This window comes from Ochotona princeps, chromosome 18, assembly GCF_030435755.1.
Source record: "Ochotona princeps isolate mOchPri1 chromosome 18, mOchPri1.hap1, whole genome shotgun sequence".
NCBI lineage: Eukaryota > Metazoa > Chordata > Mammalia > Lagomorpha > Ochotonidae > Ochotona > Ochotona princeps.
In genome coordinates, this window is record NC_080849.1 from 28,740,775 (window position 1) to 28,759,718 (window position 18,944).

General features: G+C 38.4%; 1 protein-coding gene across 1 annotated transcript in view; it reads right to left on the reverse strand.

The window, feature by feature from the left end:
- KIAA1328 (KIAA1328 ortholog) overlaps positions 1-18,944 on the reverse strand; it is a 208,911-nt gene that overhangs the window by 16,700 nt on the left and 173,267 nt on the right. The window contains exons 9-10 of the mRNA XM_058676791.1: positions 13,325-13,506; positions 2,478-2,586 (exon numbers count right to left, since the gene is read on the reverse strand). Of these exons, the coding sequence (XP_058532774.1) occupies positions 2,478-2,586; positions 13,325-13,506 (291 nt within the window). The remainder of the gene's footprint in view (positions 1-2,477; positions 2,587-13,324; positions 13,507-18,944) is intronic.

Below are 18,944 nucleotides of genomic sequence, written 5' to 3' on the forward strand. Positions count from 1 at the left end.
TTAACATTCCCTTACTGTCCCCAGCACTTATTACACATTGTAACCGCAAGTCTACAATACATTATTCATATTTGGGGTGTCACTAAGTGATGGATTGCTATAGGAGAGGCTGTCCTTTAAATAAATCAACAAATAAAAATGCAAATGTTAACATTTTCAGCCCCAATTTTTTTCCATCTTGAATGGGGAATGAAAATTTCACATTATACTGACAGTCAACAGAGGAAACAATTAACCCACACTGTAAATGAGAAAGATGACTTCACCATGCCTGTTTTTTTTTTTTTTCACCTGTATGAGGAATCACTGGAATCTTCTAAATGTTTGCAGAGAACAGAGGATAATATATCTCTCCTGACCTGAATGACTCAGTCCTCCTGTGTGAGTCTTACAAAGCCTTGGAATTCAGGGAAGACAGGAAGGGCTTTCTCCACCTCCCCTCAGTGCCTTCAAAAGTTGACTGGGAGGAAGAACAAGAAGCTTCCTCCTCTTTTAAGAGTTTGCATGCACTGAAACACAGTCCATAATAGATGCTTTTTACAAACTGTGAAATAACAGCAATTCAAATATTCCTGATTCTTAAGTCTGGAAAGCGAAAACTGTGCCTTCCTGGTAACTGATTTTCATTGCACTAAATCTTGTCTTTCAACTCTGCACTCTGTGTAACAGACCTATAAACTATCATCATGTACTTCTAAGGATAAAATCTGGTGCACTACACACTGTTTTGTTTAGCCAAATGTTCATTATTTAAGAAGCATCTGAGAATCTACATTTAGTTGATCTGCAGCATTAAGAACTAAGAGATAAAGAATTCATTTTCAAAGTCCATAATTATGAGTCTTCACAGCAATTTTAACCTGGGATTATGAAAGTTTATGAAGTGATATGGTTCATTCAGAAAACGTGTGTTGAAGATGTTTCATAAAATCCTTACAGGGAAACATTTTATTTGTTTTTCTCACGCTTGTGTATAAAACTTCAGAAACATTAAATATATTATATGGAATCAGATAACTCACTCTTCAAAAAAAGGAAATTCATTGAGATTCAAAATCCAGATCATCTGCCCCTCTCACCTGCTACTCACTCCAAACATTCCGTCAAGATGAGCTAGGATGGAAGCTCTCAGAACACATGCTTTCAACCACAATGTTAAGTGGTCCACAGAGGCAGCCCATCAACACTCTAGCATCCCAACTAATAGGGGGTCTTTGGCAACAAATCGAAACAAAGATAGTGTTACAAAAAAGAGATAAACAGAGAAAGAATGTGGCAAATTACTAGTGGTCTCCAATTCCTGGGGATTGTCACTGTCAAGTAATTAGTGTGGCAGACTAAGGGTTTGGGAGTCTGAAAGACTGGCTCTGCCTCTCATTAACAATAGACAAGTTGTGGAATCTCAGTTTTAGTATCCTAATTTGAAGAATGAGGATGCTAATAGTGAGATTTTCAAAGATCCAATCAGATAGTTCATACAAAGGGTTTGGCAAAGTGCTGGACCCCCAGCAAATGCTGTTATCCTCCATCTTAACATTATTCATCAAAACTTCTGTAAGACGCATATCTTTCTAGCTCCAGAAAGAAAGCCACAGCAATAACAGCCATGGTCATCATGACACTAGTTTTTCAGGATTCCTAAATTTGGCTTCTTTGGCTCAGTATTTCTATAGCACTTGGCTGAAATACAACTCTTTAGAGGAAGAAAGATAATTCTCCTTTCCCCTTTGAAATGACCACAAACCAAAGGAATGAATTTTAGAGAACATCTTTAAAATCATCAGGGGTGAGACCCACAACTTGGGGGCATTTTCACTTTGCAAAGTCAATGGACTTTGAATTAACTACAAATTATGTCTTAAAATCTATATTCATCTGCTAAGATATGAGGAATTTAAGTGTGCAAAACCAATCACATCCCCAAGGAATCATAAACCAAACCCTTTTGGTATTGATGTTTATATATTCAGCACTGATGCTTACATGTTCAGCCTCAAATGTGTACTATGGGAATTGGATTATTAGACATAAGAGATTTTAAATATTTCTTCCCCTGACTCTTGAAAAGCCTGATCAAATGATTAACCCTTCCAAAGCCTCTGGTATAAGTCAATGTCAGTATCCCTGTTAACTAGCACAAAGGCACTATAACTTCTATGATCAATTAGTTATCAGATTAACTTACAGTCCACTTAGAACTATTCCATAATTAATTGGGAAGAACCTGCTGCTAAGAAGCTTTTTATTGATAAGGGATAGGATTAGCTTTGGGTTTCCATGGAAATACTTGCCAGTGACAATGATCAATTTAAAAAGCACATATATAAAGAACTCCATGTGGCTTAACCTGGCTAAATATAAGCGCATCAGAATAAGAGGTACTAAGAATTGTCAGGATTTTCCAATCCCCTATTAAAGGGACCTCAAAAAATGCTCTGCTATGCAGAATGTTAAAACAAATGATCCCTGAAACTTACCTTGAACTGTTGAGTTGGAATGATGATGAGGATGTACTTGCAAGCTCCTTTTGACTTCTTGTTGGCATAGGAGATGTGGATGCATCTTTCCTAACTCCTGCCATTGTCTCTGTTTGTACAATAAAGGAAATAATTTGGGCATTCAACAAAAGGAAATGAAAAAGTCCATTCTGAGTAATAGAATTAACATTTTAGGAGTCCCCAAGCTTCAAAAGCAAGCCAATATGCCCCCTTTCACCCTGAAATGGAACAAAGGCAGATGGGAAATTCAGTGACTTGTTTTGGTATTGTAAACATCAGAGTTCCATAATGCCTTATTTTTTAAAAAAAGTTTCATTACTGCAGTGACAGACTAACTAGAGCTTTTGTTTTAAAACCTGATTGCATATCATATCCTTGCTGATTTGGATTTACTGTGAAAATACCTAAGATTGTGGGTGATTTTGTTTTATCCCCTTAATTGTTACAAGAAAAGATCTCCTTTCTCTTTGACGAAACAGAAAATTCTGGCTCTTTATACTCTAAGCCTTCCATACTGAGTTGATCCTTTCCATAACTCTTGCAAGGTATACATAAATCCTGAAAGTTTCTTTTAACAAAACTATATTGAACTAAAACACATCTTAACTGAAAGAGATACTATTCCTTCTAGCATCATTGGCAAGTTCCTAAGCAAGAGTTCTCAAAATACTTTGATCCTTTCTACCAAGCAATATTTATGTGATAGAAAATTTGCTCTTTCAGAGTGCTGACTAAATACAGGGGATGGACAGGACAGCTTTTTTGGTTGGTTTTATATTCTACTTATCTATTATTATTGCTATAATTATTGTCATTTTCAAAATAACACAAAATATTTTTCTCTTGGAATACTGTAAGAATCCCATTGGCAATTTTCTTCTGGTTCCTGGAAAACTGTTGCCTAGGAAATCCATATTATCCTTGAAGAAAAAAAGTGAATGTTTGAGCAACATGAAAACAGCTTGGGAGTGGTGAAAATACTAGAGCTTAACATGCCAGGAGTACATAGGGTAGGTTAACTCTGGGAAAAGTTAAGCAAAGAGAAGACTGTCATCATACATTGAGATTAACATCAAAATGATGATCACAATCTCTGGTATTCAAAAGAAGCCAAGTCGCTCTCTGTTGCCTGGTTAGAACCCTGGCAATATCGGGGGAAATGAAGTTGGATAAGCAGGAGAAGAAACACCTGAATTAGGTATGTATACATGCTGAGCTATTACTCCACCTCAGAAAAGGATGAAATCCTGACATTTGCAACAAAATGGATGGGACTGGAGATTATGCTGAGCAAAATAAGCCAAACCCAGAAAGACAAATATACTTATTCCAACTTCAGGGGAGTTAACATGCAGAGTGTAACAACTGCATGGATGTTACATCATTGAGTACTTAGTTATAAATATTTCTTCCATGAAGCTAAAGTAGTCACTATCCTATTAACTAAAAATAGAAATTAGGGTCCCTGCTTTTCAACATATATAAGCAGAATAACACAGAGAAATGTCTCTTATCTCTGGATAATTTGTTAACAATAGGCGTGGCCAGAACTGTGGTGTAACAGGTTGAGGGTTCCTAACCCTAACCCTAACTTGTAGTGCGGGCATCTCCTAATGGGTGCTGGTTTGATTCTGACTAGTTTGCTGCTGAGGTGCCTGGGAAGGCAATGCAGGATGGCCTGAGTGCTGGGGTCCCTGAACCTATGTGGGGACCTGGATGAAGCCTGGCCCAGCCTGTTGTATCCATTTGGGGGCAAGAATCAGCAGATGGAAGACTACTCTCAGCTTCTGCCTCTCCTTTTCTGTAACTCTGCCTTTCAAATAAGCCACATAAGTCTTAAAAAATAAAAATATGTTTGTAGGGCCTGGTGCTGCAGCCTAGTGTGGCTAAAGTCCTTGCCTTGCATGCGCTGGGATCCCATGTAGGTTCCAGTTCCTGTCCTGGCACCCTGCTTCCCATCTAGCTCTCTGCTTGTGGCCTGGGAAAGCAGTTGAGGATGGTCCAAAGCCTTGGGACCCTGTACCCACGTGGGAGACTGGAAAGAGGCTCCTGGCTCCTGGCTTCAGATCGGCTCAGCTCTGGCCACTGTGGTCACCTGGGAAGTGACTCATCAGACAGAAGATCTTCCTCTTTGTCTCTCTTCCTCTCTGTATATCTGACTTCCAATTAAAAAAAAATGTTTGTAACAATGGCCCAACATTACATACATGTTTTTATCAAAGTTCATTTTAGTATACCATGCCATTGTATGCATATAACATGATTTATTTTCTTAAAGTGCTATTCTCTTTGCCTACTTATGTCAAGTGTTTTGCTATTTCTAACAATACCAATACAAATAATCTTGCATATAATTTTGATATATAAATGTATCCAGAATTTTGTAGCATATATAATTGAAAATGGAATTCCTGGACTCTATGAGATCCGTATGCCAAACTTTAATTTGTATAAAGTACATGTATTTTAAGTACATGTATTCTAATTTGCCACATTCTATATAGCATTTTCTGATTTTTTTTTCAGTTTAACAGTTTCATTTCTGTCTTATATGCTGATACAACCTTTCCTATTCTCTGAGTGTCTGTTTTCATTAGGCTTTGTTATCTATTTTTTGGTGATTGTTTTTATATGTTATGTGATCCAATTTTCTCATATACATGACCACGTTTATTAAATACTGACCCATGGATACAAACTTTTTTTAAGTGGAATAAAAAAGTTATGATATATGTCCACATTAAGAGGACAAATGAGAAAATATTGAGGGAGATTAGTAGGGAGGTGACAGGGAGAAAGCAAAGCCTGGCTGTGATGACGCAGCTATCTGCCAGCTGCTGTCACAGAAGATGTGCAGGTTAGTCTTGGAATGACAGGATACACGGCCGTGATAGCGCTGTCACAGAAGACTGGGGCGATAGTCTTCTTCTTCTGTCTTGACACTGCTGTCAAAAGCTGGGTTGAGACGACTAGCATTTGATGGTAACAATGTAAACAATTTTAACAGAGAGACCAAGAAGCTTTATAGCTAACACATTTACTTGAGGAATCTGTGAAATACCTCATAACTATAAGTACAACAGTGTGTCCAGATGCGCTCATTCATTATGTTGGAAATGAGACTACAGCTTTCATTAAATTCTATAAGGCTAAGGTTAACCTATAAAGGTGAAGAATGACTGCTTCTAAGGCCCTGATCAAGATAACTATTCCTTTTTCTTAATTATCTTACCTCTATTCCTTCTTAAGCGTCTAGAAAGATAAATATACATTTTAAATATACTTTCTAAAAGTGAAAGTGCTGTTAAGATTACCTATTAGGCCAATCAATTTCATATATACATGTAACGTATATGAATGCATTTATATAAATAAACATGCACATTTTTAGCATGCACAGATCAAACATGTTCTACTTAAATGTAGCTGGGTCTATGTCTGCCTGAGCATCAATCAATATCTCATAATAAGATAATTTTTTCTTGAAGATCAATGATTAGTAAGCTCTGTCTCTGGGCTCTTTGTTTTATTTTGCATTTCAAAGACAGCTGATATTATCTATTTAGTTTAGTTTAAAGATTTACCAAAAAACCCCAGCCAGATTTCCCTTTCCCAATCAAAAAAATACAGCAGTGGCATCTAGACATATCCCCAACACCCATCCTCAGTCTTTTGGCATCCAGGGGCCAGTCATTATTTGGGTAATTCTTTCCTATCTTTCTTCATAGTTTCACCATTCATGTATTGGTAAAGAAGCAACTTAGTTTAGCTGCTTTTGAGATCTATAAGCATAGAAAGTACTGCATGACAGAAAGGATTGTTTTTGAGAGCTCTTCTGCTCAATGTGGTGTCTGTAAAGTTTACTGACGTTGATGTAGGTGCATCTGCTGTGCTTGCCTTTGCATACTATTCTATCTTAAGCACTTCTGGTTTTTGGTGGGCAGATGGAGTGTTTCTGGCTCGAGGATATCATGAAGGATATTGCTGTGGTACAGTGTGTCAGCTACCCACCAAAATGAACCCTTTCCTTCTTGGGGACACTGCTACCTTATAAGCTCCAATTCTCTTTCTAATTTTGTGTAGTCAGGTAGGAAATCAGAGGATGTTTTTCAGATAGTTTATTACTAGTACATAACAATGAAAAAATTTTAAATGTTGAATTCTACCTTGTAATTTTGCTGAGTTCATTCATTAGCTCTCACAGGTTTTTTGTGCATTCTACAGGATTCTCTCCACAAGACCATGTCATCTGTTAAAATTTATTTCTTCTGTTCTAATGTAGATATACATGGTTTCTTGTCTATTGCTCCAGAATTTCCAGTACAATGTTTGAAAGAAGTAGTAAAAGTAGAAGCTTTATTCCTAATTGTAAGGGGAAAAGTTCTTATCTCTTATGAATATGATGTTAACTGTAGGTTTTACATATGTATCTTATATCATGTCCATCTGTTCCAACTTTATCATTTTTATTATGAAACAGTGTTGTATTCTGCCAAATGCCTTCTCTTTGTCAATTAGGAAATTGTGTGGTTTCTTTCTTCTTTCAATTAATACAGTGTATTACATTGATAAATTTTTGTATGTTGAGCCACCTTTGCATATGTGTGCCAAATGCCACTTTGTCTTGATATATAATCCTCTTAGCATACTGCTGTATTCAGCTTGGTAGTATTTGTTAAGGATATTATCAACCATATTCATCAGGACCCATAGCACGAGGGACACTGGCCTACAGTTTTCTTGTGAAGTTGTTATCTGGTTTTGCTATCAGGGTAATGCTCATCTCTTATGAGTTAGGATGTGTTCTTCCCTTTCCATCTTACTCTCAGAAGGATTTGTTTTGATTCTTTAAATGTTAGTACTCACCAGTGAAGCTATCTGGTCTTGGGCATTCTTTGTCAGATTTTTGGTTACTGATATCATCTTTAATTATCACAGGACTATTCAGATTTTCTTTTCATTTCGGAGTCAATATTGATAGTCTGTGTTTTTAGGAATTTCTTGTAGGTTACTCAGCTTTTTGGCTTTTGGTGTGTCTACTGTTTGTCTTACTTTTCTACCCCATGGTGGCAGTTGTTTATTTATGGGGCTTTCAGGGTTTTCAAGAATGCCCTAAATGTGGCTGTTATTCTGCCTGAAGAGGTCCAGAACCAAGCAAAACAAAAGGTGCCCCCCTGCTCAGTCCTATAGGGCACATACATACAGGTCAACACAAGCACAGGATTTATGGAGATCAGGTACTCACACCTATGACTCGGGCTGTCATGGTCAAACCTGCTGCCAGATCAGAGAGGGGCCTAGGGCAAGGCTAAATTACAACTCCACAAAGTTCTGCAATTATGTTTCGGCAGTTCTGCTGCTGGTTAACCATTTTTCCCCCCCTGAAATCCTTCACTATCTTCCAAAGTGAACTCTGATAGTTTTTGCCAAGGTTTTGTGTTTCTAGAGAGGAAGTAGCTGCTAGAGATACCTACATTACTATTTTTGCTGCTGTCTGCTTGAATAATTTGTGACCTAGCATAATTCTGATATCAAAACTTGACAAGATCCTCTTCCCACCTCCTCAGACACACACACACACACACACACACACACACACACACACACACACACACATCCCAGCATCTCTCTTCCAATGCAATCATCAAATCAACAGAAGAAGAGAAAAAGGAAAAAAAGATGATCTCAACAATCACAAAAAAAGATTTCTGTTGTAATTCAACACCAAATTGTGGTAGATTTTTTAGGAAACTAGGAAGTCACTTTTTCAACCTGACAGGATTTACAAAACACTTGGTGGTAAAGTCCAACTTAACGGTTGAAAGGCTTTCTGCTTTCCTAATGGGACTGCGAATGTGGCATGAAGGCCACTTTTACTGTTCTACTCTATGTTACAGTGAATCCCTAGGCCAAACTTATTAGATAAGAATGAGAGATAAAAGACATAAAATTTGGACAGAGAGTAGATGTTAGAGACTGAATTGTACCTCACTCTCTGCTCCCTGTCTCCCCTCTCCAAATTGTAAATCCCCAATTCCTATGTTGAAATCCTAAACTTTTGTACTCCTTAGAATGCAACTGTATTTTTCTACAGTCTTAAAAGAGATAATTAAGACTAAATGAGCTCATAAAGGTGGGCCCAAACCACGTCTGACTGGTGTCCTTTCAAGAGGGAGAGGCAGCAGGAACAAATACACACACACACATACACACACACACACACACACACAGAGCCATGTGAGGACACAGGGAGAAGGCAGCTGTCTGCAAGTCAAGGAGAGAGGCCTCAGGGGACCGCACAGGAGCCTTTTGCTGACAAAAGAAATGTACTGCGTCTTAATTGGTAGTCACATGAGTATTTGCAACTATCAAAATTTATCCAACTGCACATCTAAGATATGTTGTAAATAAATTAGACCACAATTAAAGTAAAAGGTAACGAAAGGGAAAAATATTCCACCATCTTCTTGACTCCTAAGACTTGATTCTACTGATATCTCTTTGACATCACCAATCAATCACCATAGGGACTTTGAAGGGACAAGCTTATACTTTGCTTAAATCACTGCAGCAACTGATGACAAAAGCTCTAACTGATCAAGTACGTATTTGAAAAACAGAACTAGGTATAGAAAGATATATATATATATATATATATATATATATATATATGATTTTATTGATTTGTTCAGTGAATAAATGTATAGCGTCTACCATGAGTTGAGCAATGTTCATAGTTTAGTGGGAAAAAATACAATACATAATAAATAAATAATTATTCAGTATTTTTAAGAGGTTTGTTTATTTATTTGCCAGGCAGAGTGATGAAGCAAGAATGAGAGACAAGGAGTACAATAATAATCCTTTCAGGAAAAAAAAGGTGTTGGGGAGTTACTCAGGTAAGCTCAAGCAGTGACAGCCGCTATGTAAGGTTATACAAATATAACTTTAAAAAGCCTATAGACAACGTGAAGAGCATGGTCAATGCTATCAACTAACTCCAGATCATTTCTAGGTCCAGCTTCTCTCAAAGTTGGAAGGGAATTTAAACATCCTTGAAATAGAAACTAACGGGAGGCAGCTCTGAATGCAGTAAGAGGCTTCGGGATGGTTTTAAGCCTATTTAGGAATGGACAGTGTAAGAGCCTGATGTGAAACAAGTCAGTTCTGGAATGTGGGTGCTCAGTGACTTCCCAGCCACTGCCAGTCCATCAACACAATAGGAAAACAATGTCCTCAGCTTTGAGAGTTATTGTAAACAGAGATGGTGACTGTTTCGGAAGTGGAAGTTCTAGGTAAGTTGGGAAAGAGTATTTGCGTGCCCAGATCTATGCCTTTTATAAGTTCTTGGGCCTGGCGCGATGGCTCAATTAGCTAAATTCTCATCTTGCAAGTGCAGGGATCCTATATGGGTGCTGGTTCGTATCCCAGCTGCTCCATTTTCCATCCAGCTCCCTGCCTGTGGCCTGGGAAAGCAGCAGAGGATGGCCCAAAGCCTTGGGACCCTGCACCTGTGTGGGAGACACAGAAGAGGTTTCCAGCTCCTGGCTTAAGAGTGGCTCAGCTCTGGCTGTTGTGGCTAGTTGGGGAGTGAGTAAACCAGAAGATGAAAGATCTTTCTCTCTGTCTCTTCTTCTCTCCATGAATCTGATCTGCTTTTCCAATAAAAATAAATACATCTTTTCAAAAAGTTCTTGAACCAAGGTTAGATTTTTTCCAAGTAATGTCTCGCTGTTCTATATAGTTCATTAAAAGCAACTAAAACACAACATTTTAAGCATTGATGAATGAAAAGTTTATATTTTACACAGAATTCTGATATGAATGCAAATCTTTGCTAACATGAGGTTGTTTCAAGAGTCTGCTTTTTCTTCTTTTTTCTATAGGCTTGGCATCAATAAAGTTGGCAGGATGGTGTGGAAGACAGGAGAGGTAAAGGTGTGAGAGAGACTGGCAAGGCAATAAAGATTAATGATCCTGCAGCAAATGACCTATGTAGCACTTAATGATTAAAGGACAACAACAAAAGATCAAAGCATATAAGACACAAGAAAAGTATATTAAACAATTCAGACACGCTGAAGAGGGGAAAGCAATTATGGAGGCACTAAACCAAACAGTGTAACTTAGGCAATTAGTGCTAGGTCATTGGCCTGACGATAAACAGAGTATCCAAACCCACAGCAGCACAGCCTCCCCTTTGCTTGAGGGCCACAGCAATGCCAATGCGGTCACTTTGGCCCTGCAGATGCACACCACCTCTGCAGAAGGCACAACAATGGTCACAAGGGGGAAATTTCAGCTGCTTCGGTGAGCAGAAATCTGTCACTTTGCTAATGGATGCAAATTAAAAGAAAAATATAAGAAACTCTTTTTTCTAGCATTGAAAGTTAAAAGTTCTCGTGAATACCTTAAAATAAGACTTCTAAAAAGACAAAAATGTCTATTTTCCCGCCTGCAATACTGCCACCACTTCCCCAACCGAATGAAACTACCTTAATGAAAAAATAAAACCATGAGCGATAACTGTTCCTGAAAACGTCGCAGAATTGTAACAGCTTTCTCTTGGCTCAATTGATTGGTGTAGCAACATTAGAAAATGACTATTAGGATTCATTGTGCACAACAGAAAGTGCTGAAATGTCAGCAGACCATATAGCCAAAAGTAATGGGTTCTGAACTCCTGTTAGTCAAAAATGATTTTGTTTCAAATTAGAAATTGATTTTTTGGGGGACACAAGCCCTTTGCAGGCTTCCGACTTCTATGGGTAGGCCCAGCAGAGATTAACCCCCAACACAGCAAGGCAGGCCTGATGACGCCTCGCTAGAAGTGCCTTTTCAATCGCTGCCTTCTAATGTTGCTGTGCTCTTAACCAGTAACACAAGTTATTTGTCCTTTTGCTATTATACCATATTTTTCTCATTTTGCCACGTTATTTTAGTGCTGACACACAACATAAGTTGGCTGACATGTTGACAGAAGATTGTGTTAAGCCGTGTGGTGCGCCCACACCAATGCTGACTTAGTTTTCCACTCTCCCAAGTCCAATGATTAAGAACAGACGGTGTCAAAGCAAGCGTTCCTATTTCTGAAGGATAGAAAGCAAAGCAGATCCTATCTTTTGCACTAAGTCTCAAGTTTACTTTTGTCTTTGGTAGCAATGTCTTAAAAGAAGTGTCCAAATTGTCTTAAATCAGTCAAGTTCTGCAGATTGTTTGCCTTTGTCAAACAAAACCTTTTTTTGTTTGTTTCAAATTGTGCATAGTTTTATTAAGATTTATTTATTTTTATTAGAAAGTCGTACTTACAGACAGAAGGACAGACAGGGAGAAAGACCTTCTAACTGTTGGTTCATTCCCCAGATGGCTGCAATGGCTGGCATTGAGCTGATCTGAAATTTGGAGGCAGGAGCCTCATCCAGGTCTCCCACATAGGTACAAGGTCCCAAGGCCTTGGGCCTTCCTCCATTGCTTTCCCAGGCCAAAAGCAGGGAGTTGGAAGGAAGGTGTAGCAGCCAGGATATGAACTGGTACCCATATGGGATCCTGTTGCATGGAAGGCAAGGACTTTGGCCAGTAGGCTACCATGCTGGGCCTGTGAACAGTTCTCCTTTTGAAATTTGGACTTGTTGCCATTTCTCAGTTATCTAGGAGAGAACTAAACAATCTGCTAGATCAGTCATGATTAAAATTTAGAGAGTGTCCACTGCTGTAATGTAGCCTGGGAAGGCAGTGGAGGATGGCTCAAGTGCTTGGGCTCCTACACCCACAAGGGGAGCTGGATGGAGTTCCTGACTCTTGGCTTTGGCCTGGCTCAGACTTAGCCACTGCAGAGATCTTTTTGCTTTTCTCTGTGTAATTCTGATTTCCAAGTAAAAATCCTAAAAAAAAAAACTTAGAAAAAAACATGATTACAAAGCTGGCAGCAGGTAGAAAGGCAGGGAGTGGCATACCTGTAAATTCTTCTCACAAGGCAATGCCCAATTCTCAAATAAATCCATGTGAGAATGGTTAGAGAGATTACTAACGCCACAAGGATAAAGGTGCTAGCCCAGTAGAAAAGGAGGGAAATAAGAAGGAAATAAGCGTTAATGGCTGTGAGCAGGAAAAGACGCTTGGAAAAGCAGCGAGAGCAGGATGGGCTCGGAGCTATTTCGCTGCCCTCTGTCCTGTCTGTCTAATGAAGCTCAGAATTGCTCCATTCTCTTCCAAAGTCCTTCTAAGGATGCCATGAGAACAAAGACAAAAGCCACTCCAAGATCAACTAGAAAACAAATTTGCTTCACTCACGAATTCATGAAGCTATTTATAATTGATTTTAAAAATTACCATATATATTGTGTACACACACACAAACACACACATATATATGATGTAGAATGTATGACAAGGGCCTACACTTTTGTTAGGCAATAGGTACTTCACTCGTGGCATTTTGTGTTGACTACTGAGATGAGTTGCTATGACCTCCCCTTCACCTCTCACAAGTCAGCTGAGGATTAACTGTAGTTGTTAGGGTTTATTTTTCAGGAGAGATTTCGTTCAATGTCTTGTTCTCTTTACTCATGGTGAACAGTATTTTGTGTCTGTGATCACAGTAAAGGCTGCCTCATTCTTACAGCTTGTTGCTTGCAAAAAGAGGGACAAGTTGGCTGCAGTGTCTCACACCAGTATTCTAAGAAAATGCAGATGCATTTCACTAATTTATTGGATGTGACATGGCCTGGTAGGCTCCTGTCAGTTTGTGACATTTAACTGTAGTTCAGCATTGCAGGAAACCCTTCTCCCCAACGCTTCTAGTTTGTGACTATAAATGCTAAACTTACCTCTTTGGGGTCTAGATGCATCTTTCTTTTGACTTGTCCATGGAGCATCATCTTCCACGTGTGACTGAAACCCAACTGTCTTCTTCTCCCTCTTATTCTCAGCGCTGTTGGTGGCATCTGGGTACTTCTTAGTGGATGATGATGCTCCAAGTAGCCAGCCATCACACTTTGATCTTAGTAAACTGAAAAGACAATCATGAATGAATTGCAAAGGGCATAGATAAGGAGAGAGAGATCACCAGGTATTTAAATTCAACATGGCAACTCAAGGCAGTTAGAACTTCCCTTTTTTTTTTTTTATTGAGATGCAATTTTAAAAATCCACTAAAGGTCTATTTTGTGTCCTGCCACAATAATTTTGAAGAAGAAATGGTCCTTATCCTCAAAAAGCTTACATTTAGAATTGGGGAAATGAGACTTAAACCCATGAAACTAGTAATAAAGTCACAGAGTATGACTAAGAGTTGAATATCCGTAGAAAGAAAGAGTATGTTAAAACAAGACTTGCATATCTAAAATGTTTTCCAAGTGCTGAAAATGAACATTAGGGATTAAAATATCCCTAATGTGTTTCAAGCCGCATTTGTGTTGCTCATTTTCGATTGTGAGTGTATTTATTACAGTGAGACTATGTAAGGAGTAATGCAACAGTGTATGTGCAAGAACTGGGCTCCATCCTTACACAATTTCATTATAAAGTGATTGAACATGTGTACATATGCCTTTATTCCTATCTAATTTACTGTGTCTCCATCATTGGCAAATTTTCTCAGTTTATTATTTTATGGATAAATATTCAGATGATATGTTATCTATTCCCTAAGTATTCCATCAGCTTGTTTCTTCTAATTTAGTTTACTATAGATTCATGACACTCTTTTTTTTTCTTACACATGTCCATAAACAACATGAACATGTTAGTTGAGAAAAAGAAGACAGGAAAAGTAGGTAGATGTAGTTACTCAAAAAGTGAGATTCTAAAAATTAAGTTGGTTAAACTCCCCAGGAGCAGAAGTAATCTCTGGACAAGAAAAGGATGGATCTGTTATTTTTTAAAAATTATTTATTTATTTGTTTTTATTGTAAAGGAAGATATATAGAGAGAAACAAAGAAAGATCTTGCATCTGCTAGTTTAGTTCCCAAGGGGCTGCAATGGCTGGAGCTAAGCCAATTTGAAGCCAGGAGCCTGGAGCCTCTTCCAGGTCTCCCATGTGGGTACAGTGTCCCAATACTTTGGGCTATCCTCTGCTGATTTCCCAGGCCACAAGCAGGGGGCTGGATGGGAAGTAGAGCAGCTGGGACATGAATTAGTACCCATATGGGATGCTGGTGCTTGGAGGCGGAGGATTAGCCAATTGAGTTCTTGTGCTGTGCCCATGGACCTATTACTTTCTTCAGGTGGTCCTTGACTAGGATTCAAATCGCATAATCCTATCCACATCAACAGTTTGTGTTGATCAGAATTCCAGTAAGTCATCTCATAAAATAATTAACAAAAAAACCCCACAAAGATTAAATGGCTGTATATTCAGAAGAAGCAAAAATAGTAATATGGCATTAAATGGGTACAGTGCAATGTATTCAATTCATCACTCTTTAATTTCCAGGAACAAAGGGGTCCTTCTTCCATGCAGATCATCAACAGATGAATCCTCAGGTTATACAACTTGTATTCATAGGCCAGGAAACCAGGAAGAATACAAGTACAATATTATGAATTTAATGCAAATGAACTTCAGCTCAGAAATCCCAAACCTAGGCAAATTATTTCAATGACTACATCTGTTTATTTGTGTGGTAAAATTAATATCATCATGACTGTCAGTTTTCGGAATCCATTCATTCTCCACTGAAGTGAGCTCCCAGTACTAGCCTAGCCTCTCAATACTATTTCATGCATCTTCAACCCATGTCACATAAATATTTTTGCTCAGTTTTCTTCAAAACCTCATCTCAACAGGTCATTTAGTTTCTAATTTCCCTAAAACAAGGATAGCTGTACAAAAAATTCTTGCTCAATTTAATATAATTTCATATTCACTCATTTATTTTTGTAGTCCTTTTTCTTTTAATTCACACTCTTCATGCATTGTGACCCGTGTGCTCTGTGACTATGGCATGTTAATCACCTGTTTCTTAAAACCTATTAATTTTCCTCAACTGGATTCTTTGCTCATGTTAAAAACCAGATCACATGTTCCACTAAAACACAAACAATAAACAAAAAACAGGCCCAGGGTTGGGCATTTGGCCTAGCAGTTTAGTCAACAGCTGGGGTGCCGAGATCCCATATTGGAATGCCTGGGTTCAAAAGCTGGCTCTGCCCCTGATTGCAGTTTCCTGCTAGTGGACATCCTGGGAGACAACAAGTAATAGCTCAAGGAGCTGAGTCCCTGCCATTCAAATGGGAGATCACATGGAGGTTTTGGCTTCTAGATTCAGCTGTACCGGGCATTTGGGGGAGTGATTCAAAGAGCACATAGGAATTCTGGCTCTCAAAATAAAAACAAGGGATCTGTGTGGTGACTTAACAGGGTAATCTTCTACTTGGCAAGTATTAGCATCCTCTATGGGAAAGACTTAGTGTCCCAGCTGCTCCACTTCCAATCTAGCTCCCTGCTTATGGACTGGGAAAACAGTGTAGGATGGCTCAAGTCCTTGGGCCCCTGTACCCAGGTTGAAGACACGGAAGAAGCTCCTGGCCTTGGTTCCTGGCTTTGGATTGGCTCAGCTCTGGCTGTTGTGAACATTTGGGGAGTGAGCCAGTGGATGGAAGATCTCTTCTTCTCTCTCTCTCTCCTTCTCTCTGTATATCTGCCTTTCAAATGAAAATAAAAATCTTTTTTTTTTTTTTAGAAAAGAAGTGTTTGTTGGGTTTTATTTAGGTTTTCTAAGAACCAACTTTCAGTTTGCTGGCTTTTTTAGTTTTCTTTTTCACTGCCAGAGTGACAGCTGCAAGGTTGGATGTAGAATAGCAATATCAAAATACTCCAAATTTCACAATGCAGGTAGAAATTTAAGTTCTGGTTACACAATGGGGCTATCATTAATATGCTGGACTTCAGCTGAGACTTCACATGGTCCATATTCTAGAAAAAGCCATAAGGTAAGCTTTCTCTTGGGAAAAAAAAAACTAAAATTCAGGATAATAAAATACACAGGGAACAAAGAGTTTGTACACTGAGCACCACCATGTTAGAGGAAAACCCCAGGACTTTTTCAGATTTGGCCTTACAAAGCATAAAAGCAAATGAATCCAAGTTCAAGGTGAACATTTGGTATTCAGATTGATGGTGAAAGAAAAATTAACACTTCCAAGAATGATTAGCAAATTCACTTCTCTAAACACGTATCTAAAATATACAGGACACAGGAATAGTAACCAGATGAGAAAAGTGTGACCCTCTAGTCAAGCAAAAAAAAAAAAAAAAAAAAAAAAAAAAGCCTAACAAAACTAACCAAAGATGGTCCACATGTTAGACTTAGAATATAAAACTACTTAAATAAGCTATTAAAAATATGGATAGTCCCTAACTTATATTATGACTTAGTACTTTTCAACTTTACAATGGGCTCAAAAGCATGCCCATAGAAGTATTCTGTTTTTGATTTCCAAGGCAGTATTCACAGTAAGTTATAAGAGATAGTTAACACTTTATGACAAGATCAGCTTTCTGTAGATGATTTTGCTTTACTGTAGACTAATGTAAGTATTTTGAATACTTTTGTTTTAAATATAAGATTTATTTATTTGAAAGACAGAGTTTTACATAAAGAGATCTTTTATTTGATGTTTCACTCACCAAATGGCTATTTGAGCTAGGGTCTTCCAAGTAGTTACAGGGACCCAAGGATTTGTGCCATCATCTGTTGCTTTCCCAGTTGCATTACCACGGAGCTGGATAGGAAATGGAGCAATTGGGATTCAAACCAGGGCTGAAATGGGATGCCAGTGCTGCAGGCAGCAGTTTTACCTACTGTGTCACAGCATCAGCACTCTGAACATGCTTAAAGTAAGCAGGGATTAAGTTATAATCCTTGTTAGTGGGTGAATTAAATACTACTTAAGGGCCCAGCATGATAGCATAATGGCTAAAGTCCTCGCCTTGAACACACTGGGATCCCATAGAGGCACTGGTTCTAATCCTGGTAGCCCCCCTACCAATCCAGCTCCCTGCTTGAGGCCTGGGAAAGCAGTCGAGGAGTGCCCAAATCTTTGGGACCCTGCACCCGTGTGGGAGACCCGGATCGGCACAGTACCGGTCATTGTGCTCACTTGGGGCGTGAATCATCGTACGGAAAATTTTCTTCTCTGTCTCTTCTCCTCTCTGTATATCTGCCTTTCCAATAAAAATAAATAAATCTTAAAAAAATACTACTTGAGATATTTTCAGCTTACAATGGGTTTATCAGGATGTAACTGCCATTATAAATCAAAGACCTTTGATATGTTGATGGTCATAAAGGAAAATATGGCTTTACTGAGTGAACAGATAGGCAGCTGCAGAAGAGATGCTGAAATTGAAAAAGGAGTCAGACAGAGGGGCTGATGTTAAGGCACAGTGATATCAGCATCCCAGCCCCTCTGGTTCTGATAGTTTACTGCTAATGTTCTTAGAAGAACAGCACATGATGCCCAAGTACTTGGGTCCTTGTCACATGGGGAACGTGGATGAAGTTCCTGGCTCATGGCTTTGGGGTGGCCAAAACATGGCTGTTGTGGCCATCTGAGGAGCCAGCAGATGGAAGATCTCTCTCTCTCTCTCTCTCTCTCTCTCTCTCTCTTTGTGAATTGCTCTGCCTTTCAGTTAAAAAAAAAGGCAAATGGAAATTCTAGGCCTGAAAATCACAGAGGACAAAGTAAAGATGAAAGAACAAAGGTAAGTGAATTTTATATACAAGAAGAAACGGCAAAATTTGAAGAGAGAGAAAAAAATTGGAGAAAAATTACCATAGCTTCAGGGTTCTTGGAGAAAACATTAAGCTACAACAAATACAACCAAAATTCCACAAGCAGAGAGACTGAGAATGGAGTTGAAAAATACTTTTGAAGATATATATTTTAAAGAATTTTAAAGAAATTATAACAGTAGCTTTCAAATTTGATGAAAACATGTTGATCTAACAAACTAGTAAAAACCAAAAATAAGGGAAATCCTGGATACAATCAGAAAAATGTGTCAGTTACACAGATAACAATTGTGATATAAAGAACAGTTCACTTCTCACATAGCAACAATGGTCCATCAAGGCGGAAATGCTCTTTAAAAATGCTGAGAAGAAAACCAAACACTTTTGCCATTCCAGAATTCTACCTTTTCTTAGTTATTTCCTCTAAAATATGAAAATACCATTTTTACCTAAAGAGAGATAAAAAAATTTGCTGCCAGTGCACCTCCACTTTAACAAATAATGGATGTTTTTCAGGTTGAAGAAAAAGAACACTAGATGGAAACCTAGATCTATAGAGAAATGCTGAGCATCAGAAACAGCGCATGTGTGGGTGAATATAAAGACTTTTTTCTCCTTAATGTCTTTTACACATAGACCAATATTGAGAGAAAATGGTAACACTGCATTATGAGGTTTATAATACACTGATATGTAATGTGTATGACT